At 39.8% G+C, this 19,184-nt stretch overlaps 1 protein-coding gene across 5 annotated transcripts in view; it reads left to right on the top strand.

Moving 5' to 3' along the window:
* The window catches only part of PARD3B (par-3 family cell polarity regulator beta), a 2,083,049-nt gene that overhangs the window by 838,114 nt on the left and 1,225,751 nt on the right, over positions 1–19,184 (top strand). For all 5 annotated transcript variants that reach the window (XM_073646400.1, XM_073646398.1, XM_073646401.1 and 2 more), the window contains 2 exons: positions 1,484–1,687; positions 9,456–9,696. In XM_073646400.1, the coding sequence (XP_073502501.1) occupies positions 1,484–1,687; positions 9,456–9,696 (445 nt within the window). The remainder of the gene's footprint in view (positions 1–1,483; positions 1,688–9,455; positions 9,697–19,184) is intronic.

Genomic DNA, 19,184 nt, shown 5'->3' with positions numbered 1-19,184 from the left:
AGCAGGCACAGAAAGTGTTAAAAACATTTTAATTCACGGTGTCGCAGTGGTTAGCACTGCAGCCTTGCTGCACTGGGGTCCTGGGTTCAAATCCCACCAAGGACAACATCTGCAAGGACTTTGTATGTTCTCTCATGTTTGCATGGGTTTCCTCTGGGTTCTCCGGTTTCCTCCCACATTCCAAAGACATACTGAGAGGGAATGTAGATTGTGAGCCCCAATGGAAACAGTGATGATAATGTCTGTAAAGCGCTGTGGAACTAATGGCGCTCTTTAAGTGAATAAAATAAATGAACATAAAATAAATAAATTGTGCATAACAAGAACACATTTAGTAGACCAAGTAACTGGTCACACTGATAAGTGATCTGGTTCAACCCTACCACCACCACCATCACCGCCACACTGTTAGAGTATCAGAGTCGTCCAAAGAAGAAAAATAGATATATTTTCAATAAAGATGTTCACATTTTTTTCCAGTTTAGGATACTGTAGTATTGAATTATATGCAACAAATGACCAAACGATATCAGCTTCAAATCAACCTAAAGAGACTAAAAATTAAAAGAAACAGTTAAAATTATATTCCCACCCCCTTCTCCTTCAGTAAAAAAATAATCATATTTGGCATATTATTGCCTGCAAAAGTTCATTCTATCAAAATACAAAATTATTTAACCCATACCGTAAATGCTTTAAAGTAAAGAGAAGTAGAATTGAAATGCTTTATTTTCACCATTTCACTACAGTTTGAATTATTCCCATTTTTCAGAACATTATGTGCTAAAATGGTGTCATTCAGAACTACAAGTCACCCTGCAAAAAGCAAGCGCTCATACCACTATGCTGGTGGAAAAAATAAAGTTATGGCTCTTGGAAGAAGGGGGTGAAAAAACTAAACTACAAAAACAACTGGTTATGACAGGAAGCCTTTAATAAATAGTAAACCCTTTTAACTCTGATGTATACAGAACAAAGTTCATTTATATTGATAATAGCTTGTATAAGGGAGAGGTTACCGGCTTACACTGCCCCCTTGGTCCCAGAGGTCTGGGGATCGGTGAGCATTGCTTTTTGACTAACCCGCTGCCGCCCCGTCCTTTTCTGTTCGGTTAATGTCCTGATGCTGACTGGGATCCGCTGGGTTGAGCATCGCATGGAAAGCAATAGTGAGTGACAATCAGTAAATATAAAAAGGTGTCTGATCTGGGGTCTAAAATAATAATATTAATATCTAGAGAGGAGAAAGAAGAACAGCCTTATAATATTGTATTTTAGTATTCTCACAACAACTTGAAATCACTCCTGTTATGTGAAGTGTTTCTGCAGGAGCCACAAATTGCTGCTTGTCAAGTTAATAGATATTTTTTAATATACTTTTGTGTGTAGTATAATAATCATTATTATATTCTTGTAAATACAAAATATAAAAAAAAAATGGTGGAACGTTTAACTTTTTTTTTTCTAACAATGTCTTTTGCAGTTTCTTTTGGAAAAGATCTCGGTCCCCGATTAGGTCTGAAAAAGTCGAGTTCACTGGAAAGTCTTCAGACTGCCGTGGCAGAGGTTAAGAAGAACGAGCTTCCCTTTTATAGACCTAGACCAAATATGGTTCGTGGTCGAGGCTGTAATGAAAGCTTTCGGACTGCAATCGATAAATCGTATGATGGACCAGAGAGTGAAGAAGGTATGCATACATGACTTGAACTTATCATAAGTGATAAGACATAACTTTCCAATGCATATTATGAAGTACTCAACCAATAAAAAAATTATCCGCACTCTTGAGTTCATATTCTTGCTACAATACTGAGACCCTATCTGCCTCTGCATTTCGCAATATAAACTACATATATTATTAAATAGATGTCTTAGACCTGATGAGGTGGGTATAGTTACTTCAATTGAACAATGGTTTTATAATCCTTTGATTAAGTTTCCCTGCCTAACATTAAAATGAGCAATTTAGATTCGAGCTACAGCTGAGCCCATACAATGTTCATTTTAATTTAAGCCTTATACAGCCATTCTTTTGAAAGAAAGTACCACAGTCTCATCAAGTCTAAGAGATTTATTTAATAATATATTGAGATTGAATTGGGAGATTTGGTGACAGAACCTGAAGTTTGGAGTACGGCTCCTTCTCTTCTTGGTGGATGCTATTGTTATGATCTGCAAACAAGAACTAAGGAAAGAAGGGGAAAGCTTTCCCTACAGTAAGACTAAGCTGAATCCCAACGATGTAACGGGCTGCCTGTTCCTAGCGAACAAACCCGCCTTAGTCCTAGGCTAGTCTGAACGAAGACCTATAGACTAAAGAGAAGGGGTCCCTAAAAGAACTAAGGACTGGAACAAAAATGGGACACCTCCTGAACAGAGAAAGTTGTTGCAGAAAACAAAAGATAAACTGACAAAAAGGTACTAGAGGTCCCAAAGGGCCAAGCAAACTGAGAGATATAGGCACCGAAGCACATGGCTAGAGAAACAGTCAAACACTGAAGTCCAGCACAGCCAAAAAGGCGAAGCTGGAATATAAAGGCAGATGGTCACGTGACCGCAAAACACAAGATGGAAAAAACAAACAGGAAGGTTCTAACAGTACCCCCTCTTTTAAGAGGATCTTCCGGATCCTCCAGGCTTATCCGGAAACCTCTTGTGGAAAGCTCTAACAAGCCTAGGAGCAGAGACATCATCCGCCCTTACCCAGGAGTTATCCTCTGGACCAAAATCCTTCCAGGAGATGAGATACTGTACTCTCCCTATATGCCATCTAGAATTCAAGATACATGAAATTTCATATTCGCCGTCTTCCACCACAGAAGGAACTGAGACAGTGGCATCCCTATCAGATACATCCGCCTTTTTCAACAAAGAAACATGAAACATAGGATTAATCTTCCAGGAAGTAGGAACATCCAACCTAACCGCAGACGGGTTAACAACTTGAAGCACTTTAAATGGACCTACAAACTTAGGACCCAGTTTTTTAGAGGGAATCCTCAACCGCAGGTTCCTTGAGGATAACCAAACCATGTCACCCACAGTAAACAAAACCTCCTTTCTTTTCTTGTCAAAATACTTCTTGGACTTTTTGTTAGCCTCTTGAAGGTTGCAACGTACATTAGTCCAAACTCTCTCCAAATCACCGGAAAAATTCTCCTCCTCCGGCATCGCCGACCCCAATTTGGAGAACGAACCAAAAGACGGATGTCTCCCAGTAAAACAAAAAAAAGGAGAACACCCAGCTGAGGAGGATGTATGATTGTTAAGAGCAAATTCTGTGAGAGGGAGAAACTCAGACCACACCTCTTGATTGTCCGCCACAAAACATCGCAAAAACTGTTCTACATCCTGGTTCTTTCTTTCAGTCTGTCCATTAGACTCAGGATGATACCCAGACGAAAATGACAAATGGACTCCCAACCTGTCACAAAAAGCACGCCAAAAGCGAGCCACAAACTGAGGTCCTCTATCAGAAACAATATCCGTGGGAATGCCATGAAGCTTGACAATCTCCTTAACAAACGCCTTAGCAATTGTCTTGGCGCAGGGCAACTTAATGAATGGAACCAAATGATACATCTTACTAAAACGGTCCACGACCACCCAGATGACAGTAAAACCCTCGGACACTGGCAGATCAGTAATAAAATCCATTGTGAGATGTGTCCAAGGCGCACTAGGAACCTCCAGAGGGCAAAGCAACCCCACAGCAGGAGTATGTGAAGCCTTTGACCTAGCACGCACCCACTTGATGACATCTTTCTGCCATCCAGGCCACCAAAAACTGCAACTGATAAGTTTCTTAGTCTCAGAAATTCCTGTATGACCTGCCACCCGAGACTCATGACACTCCACAAACAAGTCTCTCCTAAAGGTTCTAGGCACGAACAACCTCCCATGGGGAGTGTTAGATGGAGCATCATTTTGAGCTTTTAGAATCCCATTCTCCAAAACCAGAGTCTGATGCCGCCACCACAACTCCTTTCTGTAAAATGTTCTCCTCCTCCTCGGCACCGACCGCAGGAGAGAAGCAGCGAGATAAAGCATCTGCTTTAACATTCTTAGTACCAGGAATATAGGTAACAGAAAAATGAAACCGAGAAAAAAAAAGTGCCCACCTAGCTTGACGGGCATTCAAGCGCTTGGCAGCATCCAGATAGATCAAATTCTTATGATCTGTGAAAACCTGAATAGGAAATCTAGCGCCTTCCAAAAAATGACGCCAATGTTCAAACTCGAGTTTAATAGCCAGCAACTCCCGATTTCCAACATCCTAATTCAATTCGGTTTCCGAAAATTTTTTCGAAAAGAAAACACAAGGATGTACTCCATCCCTGTTCTCCTGAGACAAAACTGCTCCGACCCCCACCGATGAAGCATTGACCTCAAACAAAAAAGGCTTGGTCTCATCAGGCTGCATAAGGATAGGGGCTGAACTGAACCTCTCTTTGAGATACTCAAACGCTACATGGCCTCAGTAGTCCACTGGACCGTATTCGCACCTTTCCTGGTGAGATCGGTTAGAGGCTTAACAATTACAGAAAAATTCTTAATGAATTTCCTGTAATAATTGGCAAAACAAAAAAATCTCTGTATAGATTTCAAACCAATAGGCCTAGGCCATTCCTGCACAGCCTGAACCTTCACAGGGTCCATCTCAAAGCCCTCGCTGGAGACAATGTAGCCCAAAAAGCTAATTTTCTGCACAGCGAACTCACGTTTCTCCAGCTTAGCAAAGAGTGAATTATCACTCAATAACTGCAAAACTTCACGTACACTCTGCCAATGGGACTCCAGATCTGGCAAATAAATCAAAATGTCATCCAAATACACAACCACAATCTTACCAATCAAAGGTCTCAAGATGTCATTAATAAGGTTCTGAAAAAATGCAGATGCATTGGTAAGACCAAAAGGCATCACCAGATTCTCAAAATTACCTACCGGAGTGAGTGTTAACGGTAGTTTTCCACTCATCACCCTCCTTCACTCGTAACAAATTGTATGCCCCCCGGAGATCAATCTTAGAGAACCACTTGGCCCCCACTAACTGGTTAAACAAGTCAGGAATTAACGGCAATGGGTAGGAGTTGCGTACGGTAATCTTATTAATTTCACGAAAATCCAGACAAGGACGCAAACCCCAGTCCTTTTTTTTTAACAAAGAAATATCCAACTGCCACAGGTGACTTAGAAGGTCTAATGTGACCAGCAGCCAGGCTAGTCTGTATGTACTCCTCCAAGGCCTTTCTTTCAGGGATAGTTAGATTAAACAAGCGACTCTTTGGTATAGTAGCTCCTGGAATAAACTCAATGGCGCAATCATAATCCCTATGAGAAGGTAAAACTTGCGACTTCTCCTCTGAAAAAAACCTCCAAAAATTTTGAATAGGTACAGGTAATTCCCATTTTCCCACAGTCGCAATGCGACCATTACAACATTTATCATAGCATTTCGGACTCCAAGACTTTATCATATTAGTAGACCAGTCCAGCAAAGGATTGTGCAGTTTTAACCAAGGCAATCCTAGAACGACCGGAGAGGGTAAATTATCTAATACAACCAAGTCCAAAATTTCTTGGTGAAGACCATTGCTAGTGAGGGGAAATGCAGCAACCTTGTGAGTAATACATTTCAAGGGAGTGCTATCAATTGCAATCACAGAAATAGGTGATGACAAAGGCTTGGATTTCAATTTAAGTTTTTCCAAAAACCCTTTATCAATCACATTAAGTGTTGAACCACAATCCACAAATACCTGAAATTCAATCAAATTTTCCTGCAAAGTAGTACTCCCTGAAAGAAATACTCCTGCAGCGCGTAAACAAGCTATACGGGCGTACCTGACCTTTTTTTTTTCTTTACTTAAACGAAGCTCTCAATACTTATTCAAATGGTCAGCTTTACCACAATAAAGACACCATCCCTCGGCGAACCACTGGTCTCTTTCCTGAGAGCGGAGTGACATCACCCCAACCTCCATCGGTTCTCCGCCGTCTAAGCAGATTTTCTGAGGACTAGGACCTGACATTACAGGAGTCTTTACCTCATTCTGCCTAGATCTCAGCCTCCTATCCACACGAACAGCTAATTGCATGGCATCCTGCAGTGTCTCAGGTGCAGGGAATGCAATTAGCAAATCCTTAACCCTTTCACTCAGACCAGCAAGAAATAGACATTTCAGAGCAGGATCATTCCATCTGACTTCAGAAGCCCACCTTCTAAAGTGTCTGCAATAAATCTCAGCATCATCTGACCCCTGATTCAAACGCCTGAGTTCTGCCTCAGCAGATGAGATTCGATCAGGATCGTCATATAATAGACCCATAGCAGAAAAAAACTCTTCTACCGACCTCAAACATGGATCATTAGATTGAAGAGAAAAGGCCCACCCTTGTGGTTCATTGCGCAAAAGTGACATAATAAAACCAATGCACTGTGATTCATTCCCAGAGGACCTTAGTCTCAAACGAAAATATAACAAACAAGCATTTTTAAAGGAAAAAAAATCTTGCTGTTTACCATAAAAAACATCCGGCAGTCCTACCTTGGGTTCCACAAAAAGCGCTCCGGAACAGATACTTGTGTGTTGCTGGAGCTCGGCCACCTCCAGAGTCAACCCCTGCAAGCGTTGGGCCAAATCCTGGATGGAAGCCTTACTGATCCACGTATTAATATTTCCTTATTTTCTTTTTTTGGGGCTGGACTTAGTGTTATGATCTGCAAACAAGAACTAAGGAAAGAAGGTGAAAACTTTCCCTACAGTAAGACTAAGCTGAATCCCTACGATGTAGCGGGCTGCCTGTTCCTAGCGAACAGACCCGCCTTAGTCCTAGGCTAGTCTGAACGAAGACCTATAGAATAAAGGGAAAAGGTCCCTAAAAGAACTAAGGACTGGAACAAAAATGGGACACCTCCTGAACAGAGAAAGTTGTTGCAGAAAACAAAAGATAAACTGACAAAAAGGTACTAGAGATCCCAAAGGACCAAGCGAACTGAGAGATATAGGCACCAAAGCACATGGCTAGCAAAACAGTCAAACAACACTGAAGTCCAGCACAGCCAAAAAGGCGGAGCTGGAATATAAAGGCAGATGGTCACTTGACCGCAAAACACAAGATGGAAAAAACAAACAGGAGGGTTCTAACAGCTGTTGGATGATGTTTTGGCAATAAGGATCTGAACTGTTAAATAGCATGGGAATTACCGTAAACTATCTTAGAGGCCATTTGTTATTAATGTTATTAATGGTATTTGTTTAAATTATTTACCTTTTATTGTGTTGTGTCTTTTTTTTTAGCTTTATTTATTTTTCATATGTATCTCTGTGTGTGTATATATAAATACAGTTATATGAAAAAGTTTGGGCAGCCCTATTAATCTTAAGCTTAATGTTTTATAAAAATTTGCGTTTTTGCAACAGCTATTTCAGTTTGATATACGTAATAACTGTTGGACACAGTAATGTTTCTGCCTTGAAATGAGGTTTATTGTACTAACAGAAAATGTGCAATCTGCATTCAAACAAAATTTGACAGGTGCATAAGTATGGGCACCCTTATCATTTTCTTGTTTTAAATACTCCTACCTACTTTTTACTGACTTACTAAAGCACTTTTTTTGGTTTTGTAACCTCATTGAGCTTTGAACTTCATAGCCAGGTGTATGCAATCATGAGAAAAGCTACTTAAAGTGGCCACTTGCAAGTTGTTCTCCTGTTTGAATCTCCTCTGAAGAGTGGCATCGTGGGCTCCTCAAAACAACGGTCAAATGATCTGAAAACAAAGATTATTCAACATAGTTGTTCAGGGGAACGATACAAAAAGCTGTCTCAGAGATTTAACCTGTCAGTTTCCACTGTGAGGAACATAGTAAGGAAATGGAAGAACACAGGGACAGTTCTTGTTAAGGCCAGAAGTGGCAGGCAAAGAAAAACATCAGAAAGGCAGAGAAGAAGAATGGTGAGATCAGTCAAGGACAATTCTCAGACCACCTCCAGAGAGCTGCAGCATCAACTTGCTGCAGATGGTGTCACTGTGCATCGGTCAACTATACAACGCACTTTGCACAAGGAGAAGCTGTATGGGAGAGTGATGCGAAAGAAGCCGTTTCTGCAAGCACGCCACAAACAGAGTCGGCTGAGGTATGCAAAAGCACATTTGGAGAAGCCAATTTCTTTTTGGAAGAAGGTCCTGTGGACTGATGAAACCAAGATTGAGTTGTTTGGTCATACAAAAAGGCGTTATGCATGGCGGCAAAAAAACACAGCATTCCAAGAAAAACACTTGCTACCCACAGTAAAATTTGGTGGAGGTTCCATCATGCTTTGGGGCTGTGTGGCCAATGCCGGCACCGGGAATCTTGTTAAAGTTGAGGGACGCATGGATTCCACTCAGTATCAGCAGATTCTTGACATTAATGTTCAAGAATCAGTGATAATGTTGAAGTTACGCAGGGGATGAATCTTTCAGCAAGACAATGATCCAAAACACCGCTCCAAATCTACTCAGGCATTCATGCAGAGGAACAATTACAATGTTCTGGAATGGCCATCCCAGTCCCCAGACCTGAATATCATTGAACATCTGTGGGATCATTTGAAGAGGGCTGTCCATGCTCGGCGACCATCAAACTTAACTGAACTGGAATTGTTTTGTAAAGAGGAATGGTCAAAAATACCTTCATCCAGGATCCAGGAAATCATTAAAAGCTACAGGAAGCGACTAGAGGCTGTTATTTTTGCAAAAGGAGGATCTACTACATATTAATGTCACTTTTCTTGTGAGGTGCCCATACTTATGCACCTGTCAAATTTTGTTTGAATGCAGATTGCACATTTTCTGTTAGTACAATAAACCTCATTTCAAGGCAGAAACATTACTGTGTCCAACAGTTATTACATATATCAAACTGAAATAGCTGTTGCAAAAACACCAATTTTTATAAAACATTAAGCTTAAGATTAATAGGGGTGCCCAAACTTTTTCATATAACTGTATATATATATATATATAGATAGATAGATATAGATATATATATCTATATACATATATATGTATATATGTATAGATAGATATACTGTAAAACTCTATAGATAGATATTTTGCTTTAAGGATAGTATCTTTAACCTTTGAAAGGGACACCATCTGAAATATTTACATTTTCTTTGCGATATTGATTGTAATGAACACATTTATAGGATTATAGTACATATTGCTGAATATAAGAAATATTTTTGCTTTTGCCTTTTACATTTTTTTTTACGATACAATTATGTACTAGTTAATGAGGGCTTTTAGTCCCCATACGACACACAGCATATGTGTTGGGTCATTGACCAGCTATAGAGATGCTCTGCTGCCAGTGTGAACTTCATACTTAAATGCTTGGTGATTTCATGGAATGGTCCTGGACATGCTCCTCCTTATTGCTTTTCTACTTGTATCTACAGATGGCCTTTCTGATGTGAGTTCCCACTCTGATAGAGAAACTCCAACCAGTGAGCCAACCCCACTGGGGTATTCAGAGGTAGATGATGCTGTCAAAGGAAAGAAAGACAAGAAAAAGAAGGATAAAAAGAAAGAGAAAGAAAAAGAAAAAGGCAAGTCAAAAGTAAAAGATAAGAAAAAGAAAGAGGAAAGTGAGGAGCAAGAGAAGAAAGCCAAGAAAAAGGGTTTTGGAGCAATGCTCAGGTAATAATGTTATGAATACATTTTACTTCTCAATATTACATCAAGTCCTCCAAATGCGGAAAATATTTTTTACAATTTTTCTGTCGCCCTCTCCACTTCCAAAATAAATGTCTAGACTTTAGCAGGATCCTCACTGCCATTTTTAGTATAATTTGCCAAGAGATGGGTATAAATCATTGCTGAAATTGCTAGCATAGATCTCTGTTTGTAGAGCACACATGCCTGTTCATAAATTTAATGTATAATACTGGTATCTAAAACACCAGCCTTTAGTAAATGTGCTACATAGTGTTTCAAGAGAGAATTAGACCCCCTGTCAGCTCTGGCTCATTGAAATCTCAACTCGGTGTGAAAGGCTTTGGGATAAGTCTAATGATGACATGACCTGCGCGTGCTCAGCCAGCTGATCGGCCACTGGGAGGACGGAATGGAATAAGGCCAGGGGGCATACTAAAGTAGTGGAAAGCTTGGTATTTTTGGAGCATAATTTTTAAGAACTGTAAATTACAAACCGTTTATTTCCACCTTTTCTGCTTAGATAAATGTTTTCTTCATGGTGGCACAACCCCTTTAAAAGATACAGGTAGCCAAGCAGTTTACAGCTGATAAACCAACAGTCAGGTTCCCTTTCTGTTGGGTAGAATATGGGTAGCCTGATATTTGGCCTGTGTTCTGGGTTACAGTTCTTTTATGCTTTCATAATTTTTGAGATACACTCAAAATTCTAAATCACCTTTTTGCCTGACTTTTCTTGAGAAATCCAATTCACTGAGAAGTTATTTTCTGAAAACGTAATGTCCTTTATTATGCTTTGGGGTCTCTACAGACCCCAGAGCATAATTAGCGTACTATGTAAAAAAAAAAAAAAAATCCTTATTCTCACCTTACCGCTCACCTCCCCAGCCCCCCTGCTACTCTCCGCCACCTGTCCGATCCTAGACGCATCTTCTGATCCGCCGCCCTCCTGAAGCTGGAATCCCAAGGCCATTCACATTGAATTGGGATTTCTGGCTTTCATGGGGCCGAAGGTGAAGGTCACAGCATCATGACGTCACGATATGCTTTGTGACCATGCACATGCATGCTTAGAACCCTCCTGCACCTCGTGAAAGTCAGAAGTTGCAGAGACTAGCTTCAGAGGTCTAGGGATTCCAGCGTGACTGGCGGAGGATCAGAAGATGTGGCGAGGACCAGACAGGTGCCAGTGAGTAGCATAGGGGGCTGGAGAGGTGTGCAGTAAGGTGAGAATAAAGATTTTTTTTAACCTTTTAATGACCCTTTATGACTCCGAAAAATAGTGGCCACCATTTGGCTGAATCCACACGGAAACTAATTTAAAAAAAATCTGTATTTTGGTGAATGCGGATTTTTGTAAAATTCAAGTAGAATTTAATTCCTTTCAAATTCATTCACTTATCTCTATTCCTCATAAATAAATCATTTTTACCTTTGGTCAGTAAACATATTGATGATATTGATCATTATTTTTCTTAAGACAGTTAAGCACCTGGGAAGGCTTAGTGCAACTAGCAATTTTTGTCACTTAAATCTGCTGCCAAACTCCAGTGGATGAGTGGACCACAGTCCAGGGACACAATTTAACACGAGGTTTTCAAATTGTGTGTGCAAGTGAAATAAAAAATAAGAACGTTACATGATGGTGAAACGAGAAGACAGGTTCATGTATTTATCTTCAGGGCTTGTGCAGACGGCTGTAGAGTCTCTTATCTGAGAGAAACGGGCCGATTATGCAAATAACACTCTGATCAAAGTCTGATCAGAGTTTGATCAGAGTGTCAGCATAGTGTGATCCGATTCTCTCGGAGAAGAAGATAGAGAACAAAATTTCTCCATTGTGTCAGTGCACAGAAATTGGACTGCACTCAGATGTCATCCGAGTGCAGTCTGATGATTTCCAAACACTCATTGACTTGCATGACCGAGTGCGCTCTGATTATCGGATCAAACTCGGACATGCAGCAATTTTTTTTACTCAGACAGACTGGTCTGGTGCAAATCCGATGTTTTGTTGGATTGCACTCGAACCAATAATTTGGCCGTTTTCAACTGCCGTTACAAAAACAAAACATACTGCTTAGGTAGTATAGCTATTACTCTTTAAAAATGGCTAGACTGAAAATCTCCACCAGTTTCTAAAGAGAGCCAAGCATTGGGCAGAAGCATCCAGCTCACTTTGATTTAGGGGTGATTCACTATTTGTGTAACCGTCAGTGAAGCTAGGTGGGTTGAAACTGGAGGGGACCCTCCAAGACGACCCTTCTCCCCATACCTGGCTCTGTGTAAAACTGATTTCTCTGAACGCTGCAGTGCTTCAGAGTGAACTCTAGTTCTTTATCATCTAGCTTCTCTAGGTTATTTGCTTTTAATACCTGCTTTCAGGAAGGTGGCAATGAATCCTGCCTGTACTTTTACAATTGCATTGAAAGCAATTGAAACAAGCCTTCATGATGCCCAGAGGTTATACGGTGTAATATAGTTGTTGCAGTGTAAATATTCTGTTGTTCAGTGACCATGTAACAATTTGCCTCATGTAAACCACAGTTCTCTGATTTTAGTTCTTTTTAAGTATCCCATACATCACCTTGTATTTTATAACATAGTCCTATAGTTAGTAATGTCCTCCTGACTGCTATTTTTTAATGCTACTTTTGTAAAGTAACTTGCGGGGTGTATTTTTCATGGACATTATCGGCCATCTGGTCATTTACCCAAAGCTGAAGTCTTATTTAAATATTGACACAACTTACAAGGTTGCTTCTGGTCAGGTTACACCACGGTGGTCCTCTGCAGTTTTGTCTAATGAGGCGTCCCAAGATCCACAGCTAGTGAAATATGTTATGTTTGTGTATGTACGCTGTTAATTGCCCCCTACTAACTTATGGTCAGTGCTATAAACCACAAGAGAGGGTCTTCTCACTTGGATTTGCAAACAGTGCCATGCAGGTGCTTTATGTCATATTTCTCTGCGAGTCATTTACTCATTGAGCTCCTATTAAATAATTAAGAAAAATGTGATATTTGATAGTTGAAGATGATTTTGCTAGAATATTTTCCACTGTACTCATGACTATCTTTTTGTTTTCTTCTAAAGGGAAGCTGTCACTTCAGGTAACGCTATGTATCTGCAGATGTAGGGTAATCTGCAGGTAGACAGCGTGTCTGGCCGCTGTACTGAAACCTCGGCTACTGGGAGAAAATGAACTTTATTCCTCCTGGGGGCTTCCGGCTTTCATTCATACAGGCGTGCACTGTAGGTGGCAGCTGTTGGCATGCCTTATTTATTTTATTAATTATGCTTATTTGTACAGCACCATTATATTCCACAGAGCTTTACACATGTTTTTATCACTTTCCCCACAATCTAAATTCCCTATCAGTATGTCTTTGGAGTGTGGGAGGAAACCCGGAGAATCCAGAGGAAACCCACGCAAACACGGTGGTGAACGTACAAACTACTTGTAAATGTTGTCCTTGGTGGGATTTGAACACAGGACCCCAGCGCTACAAGGCTGCAGTGCTAACCACTGAGCCACCGTGCTGCCCAAATTGCTTTGGCACTATGACAGCCAGCTGTGCACTAATGCACTGCCAATCCAGCTGTCAATCCAAGTGTCGGGGTGTGCGTACAACCACTGCTCACAATGCTGGGAGCTGGGACTGTAGTTTCTTTTCTCCCAGGAGCAGCACTTTCATACGGCAACCAGGCACCTTTCTAACACTATTTACCTACAGATTGACCCCATATATGCAGGTAAACCACATTATCTGACATGACCGTTTCCCTTTGTTTTTTTGATATTTAAAGTTAAATGAGATCACGTCCGCACTAGGAAAAGGATTGCTTATTGCCTCATCACTCCTCAGCCTCTCGGCAAACAGCTGATTTTGACTGGAGAAATTGCAGTTGACTAATGACTTTCCCTGCAGCGGTCATTTTGTTGGAAGGGAAGGAAAGAAGCAAAAGAATGTCCATCCTCGTAGTGCATGTATGGACTGTATCCATCAGAATGAGGACTGCATTTTTTTATACAGCTTTCTCTGGAGGATTCAAAACAAGGGAAACGCCACTACTACTCCCTCTAAATCTATATATGGAAAGTTCATATGGAAAGTCTATACGATAAGCAATTTGAAGTATTCAGCTGTCAAAGGGGTTGTCCGGTCCAAATCGATAAGTGTGCAGTCAGTCTGTGTGACCGCAGACTTGTGAATTCCCCCAGCGCAGGCACTGCGGGGATTCGCTGGTTTCTGAGTCAGGACCGGTGGGTACGTATGAGTTATACATACTCCCGGACAGTGGGTGCGGACTCGCGTCCACACTTGTGGCCGACTAGTGGCCATGCCCACTGGACTGGGCAGTATGAGGGCTTGTTTTTTGCGGGGCAAGTTGTACTTTTAATATTGCTACCATTCATTCTACCACATAGTGTACTGGAAATTGCACAATAGTTTTTTGGGTTTATTTACCATGTTCACAATATAGTAAAACTGACTTGGCAATATGATTCTCCAGGTCACTACGAGTATGCAGATACCAAACATGTATAGTTTGTTTTTTATTTAGGTGGTGAAAAAAACTTCAAAAATTTGTAAAAAAAAAAAAAACAACAAAAACCAATAGCTTTTGTCACTATTTCCGAGATTCGTAACATTTTCATTTTTCGAGATTTGGGTCTCTGTGAAAGCTAATTTTTTGGTCCCTAAGCTGACATTTTTACTGATACAATTTTCGGGTAGATACGATGTTTTGATCGCCTCTTATTGCATTTTATTGCAATGTTGTGTCGGCCAAAAAACGTAATTTGTGTTTTTTTTTTTTATTGTCACGCCTTTTAGAGATCAGATTAATTTACATTATATTTTGATAGATTGTACTTTTATGAATGCAACAACACCAAATGTGTACTTTTTTCAAAAAATATTTTCTTTGAGATTTTTATGTTTTTCATTTTTTTTTTTTAAATTTCACTTTTTACTTTATTTGTTAGTCCCATAGGGGACTTGAAGCCGCGATTATTTGATCGCTTGTACTATACATAGCTACATATAGAGAAAATCACGATCTCCTATGAACACCAGCTGCGAGCTGGTTTTCACAGAAAGAATCGTAATGACAGGCATCATCGGATCCCCGGCTGTCATGAAAACCCATTGGCGCCCCACGATAACTACACGGCCGCGCAGATGGGAGCATGGAATGACATGCAGGTAAAGATGCGGGCTCGGCGTCTGAGCCTGAATCAAGGGCAGGGACACGACTTACATGTATGTCATATGTCATGAAGGGGTTAATAGAGCTACTGTTCTAACACATAGGATCAGAGGAAGCTCTTCTCCCAGTCTGTTACCCCTTTAAGCATCACTGTCAATAATAACCATGGCTTAAAGGTTTTTCCGGCTTTGATTGGGTCCCATTGGAATCCCTGAATCTCTCTATGTATAGATGTTTCTATATGTTTTCTTACCAAGAATTACATTGAAAATAACTACAGTTTTTAGGTATTCCCATGCCACAATAATCTAATACTTTAATTTACCAGGATATTTAGTGATTGTGTAAGAGTAAACAAAATATAATTTCGCTTGTCTGCATTGAAAAAAGTGTTTTAAATTCCAGAGTGAATAAGTAAGCTTATGTACCTCCAAAAGTGATGAAAATCAAAATTTCTTCTGCATAAAACAAAGCCTCATACAGTCACATCAATGATTATATAAAGTGTGGCTGCTGAAATACAGAAAGACAAAAATGAAAAAAATAAATATTTGGTCATACATATGTATATGTCTGTGTTCCTCATTCTGTCCAAGCTCTTATATCTGTGTCAGGCTAGTATAATCTTTTGACTCCTAATTTTCTACGATTCTGAATTTTCACAGTTAGACAATTTGTTTTCAATTATTTACTTCTCCTTTTACACCGGTCATGAATATTTTATCCTTTTTTTTAGCCCTGTTAATTTGCCAATTTTCCTTAGAGCAAAGAGCCACAGTGATTTAAATGTTTCATTCTAGTTGGGGAAGAGAAATGGCCCTTTTTTATCATTACTGTTATGGGCTTGTGCTCAGAATGATACTTTTTATGACCGGCGGTGTGGAGTCTGTAATGGAATTGCAGAGTGGATAGTATAATATACAGATATTGACTTCCATTAAGCCGAGCAGTGTGAAGGCTGGAATACATTATATAGAAAATATATTTTTTTAAAGCATAGTTGCTTACAAAGTTGAGCATCTGAAGGGAAGGCTCCAAATCTGTTTAAGATGGAAGAGAAGTTATGATTGAATTAATAGAGATATGTGTCTGTACTGATGTAGAATGTGATGAAACAGATTTATTGTTGATAAAGGAACTGTACATACAGCTTTCTTCTGCTAGAAGGAAAAGAACCGCAGGAAGACATGATGTTTTTCACAAGAAATTATATATTCCGCATTAGCTGTAAAACAGAGCTGCTTTGTACACTGTGATAACTCACTAAAGGTCCCCATACACATTAGACTAAGGTCAGACGATATTCGCCGATATCCGTGGGTTCGGCCAACAGGCTAATGTGTATGGGAGCACCGGCCGACTGATGGTCGGGAGAGATGTTGATCCCGCATGTCCGATCTTGGACTTCCGATCACATTTGTTCTCCCAGATAAGCCACCGACTGTCATGTTAGCCGGAAACTTTCCCAGAGAGAACGCTGGGGCGTTTGGCCAAACAAGCGCTCCTGTGTATGGGTGAGTCAGCCGAGATGACTCTCTGAAGCATCATTCGCCTGGCTTAAAGGTGAGTACAAATGTACAGTAATTTTCTATTTGAAATGGATCCAGTAAACAAAATAAAACTGGATCGGTTCCAAACTGATGAAAAACTGATTCACTTTAAAACTGATCCATTTGCACTGACTTCATTTATTTAAAGAGTAACTGTCATTTTAATTTTTATTTAATACATTAATTGTTCATATGAAAAAAATCAACTTTTTAATACATATTCGTAGAGAAATGTGCTTATTTTTTCTCCTGGTCTGATCTTTTCCTCTCAATTCACTGGTAAAATCTATGTTCAGTGAAAACTAGATAGGCGATAACAGATGGTGCCCTTAAAACTCTATGGAGAGTATAGGGGTGGGGGGGAGGAAGGCAGGCACAGACATTCTGCCGCAGGTTCTCTAAATAGACAGTTACAATTCTCTATAGAACGTTATGAGCACCAACTGTCATCTCCTACTTCAGCAATGGGAAAATCTGTATCCATTCATAGATTCTACCCACGAATATGAATTTTGAGAATGAATGATTAACTCTTGAGGAGAAAAAAGTGGATTTCTATAATAAGATACATTACAAAGCTTCTTATTTTCATGTGTACTATTGATTTATGAAAAAAAATATACATGCATAAAGCATATTTCAATAGGTTTACCACAGTCATATATGGAAAACCCTCAGATAAGATGCCAGACACATTCTGACATGAGACAAGCTGTGGGAAACGACAAGCTCATTGTACTTTGTATGCTCCAGAGTGAACTGTTTTACACTTTTTTCTATTAATGTGAATGTGTTTTGCTGCATTTAAATGATATAAAGCCAAGACCTCCAAAATATCTCTTATCTCGGCGCTTTGCTTATATACAGTGATGATGTATTTCATTACATTTAGTTGTTTCATTTTCATCTGCACATCACCTACATCAAATATATAACAATAACTATTTTTTACAGTTTTTTCCCTGATATTTGTAGTGAAAATGCATTTTTTAAGTTTTATCTGTTTTTTTTCCTCACCATTTACTGCACATTGGGGCTTTTGTGAACATCATAAATAGTATATTTCCATTCCTCCGCATTTGGCACATCAGTGTAAAGATAGGGTATGAGATAATGAGAAAATAATTAATAAGAAAATATCAAAATAATGGCCAAAATACCATAATGAACTAGTCTTAATAAAAAAACACAGTATAAAAATAACTTGCAGCTCATTATAGAATCATAGAATCATAGAATGGTAGAGTTGGAAGGGACCTCCTGGGTCATCTGGTCCAACCACCTGCTCAAAGCAGGATTCACTAGATCATCTCAGACAGATGTCTGTCCAGCCTCTGTTTGAAGACGTCCATTGAAGGGGAACTCACCACCTCTCGTGGCAGCCTGTTCCACTCATTAATCACCCTAACTGTGATAACCCAAAAAGTTTTTTCTAATATCTAATCTGTATCTCCTCCCATTTAGTTTCATCCCATTGCTTCTAGTCTTTCCTTGTGCAAATGAGAATAAAGATGATCCTTCTACAATGTGACAGCCCTTGACATATTTGTAGACAGCTATTAAGTCTCCTCTCAGTCTTCTTTTTTGCAAGCTAAACATTCCCAAATCCTGCAACCGTTCCTCATAGGACATGGTTTGCAGACCAGTCACCATTCTGGTCGCTCTTCTCTGAACTTGCTCCAGTTTGTCTATGTCTTTTTTAAAATGTGGTGCCCAAAACTGTACACAGTATTCCAGATGAGGTCTGACCAAAGAGGAGTAAAGACCGATAATGACTTCACGTGATCTAGACTGTATGCTTCTGTTAATACATCCCAGAATTGTATTTGCCTTTTTTGCTGCTGCATCACACTGTTGACTCATGTTCAGTCTATGATCTATTAGTATACCTAAGTCTTTTTCACATGTACTGTTGCTTAGCTCTATTCCTCCCATTCTGTATATGCTTTTTTCATTTTTATTGCCCAGATGTAGTACTTTGCATTTTTCCCTGTTAAAAACCATTCTGTTGGTTGCTGCCCACTGCTCCAGTTTATTTAGGTCTTTTGGAATCCTCTCTCTCTCTTCTCTAGTATTAGCTATCCCTCCTAGCTTTGTGTCATCAGCAAATTTAATCAGTTTACCCTCAATTCCTTCATCTAAATCATTGATAAAGATGTTGAACAATACAGGTCCCAGGACGGAGCCCTGTGGTACCCCACTTGAGACATTCATCCAGCTGGATGTGAAGCCATTTACAACCACCCTTTGAGTCCGATCACTAAGCCAGTTATGAATCCACCTAACAGTTGCCTGGTCCATTGCATACTTGGTCATTTTTTCATTAAGGATGGTGTGAGATACTTTGTCAAATGCTTTGTCAAATACTTTGTCAAATGCTGGATGTCAACAGTCCAAGTGCAAATTAGGTCACTATGGCTTTTTAATACTGTATATGAGCAAACAGTTGGCTTGTTGATGAAATTTCTCTTAATGAGCTCCAAGAGAGTTTTTTTATGCTGTGTAGTGTGTGTTAAAATACTTGCAGATTGCTCTCTTCTCTGATCCCAGCGTTGCTCCTCTCCTCTTCACTTGACCGCTCTCCAGCATTGTTGGCTCACATATCGTCTATTATGTGGAGTGATGCTGCTTTCCCTGTGTAAGTCTATGAGATTCAGAAGCTCCATAAATTTACATTAGGAGAGTGACTTCCAGTCCACAAACAA

This window comes from Phyllobates terribilis, unplaced genomic scaffold (genome assembly GCF_046119375.1).
Source record: "Phyllobates terribilis strain yellow unplaced genomic scaffold, ASM4611937v1 Scaffold_9__5_contigs__length_417890890, whole genome shotgun sequence".
Classification (NCBI taxonomy): domain Eukaryota; kingdom Metazoa; phylum Chordata; class Amphibia; order Anura; family Dendrobatidae; genus Phyllobates; species Phyllobates terribilis.
The sequence above is the reverse complement of the archived record's forward strand: the minus strand, read 5'-3'. Positions and strand labels throughout refer to the sequence as shown.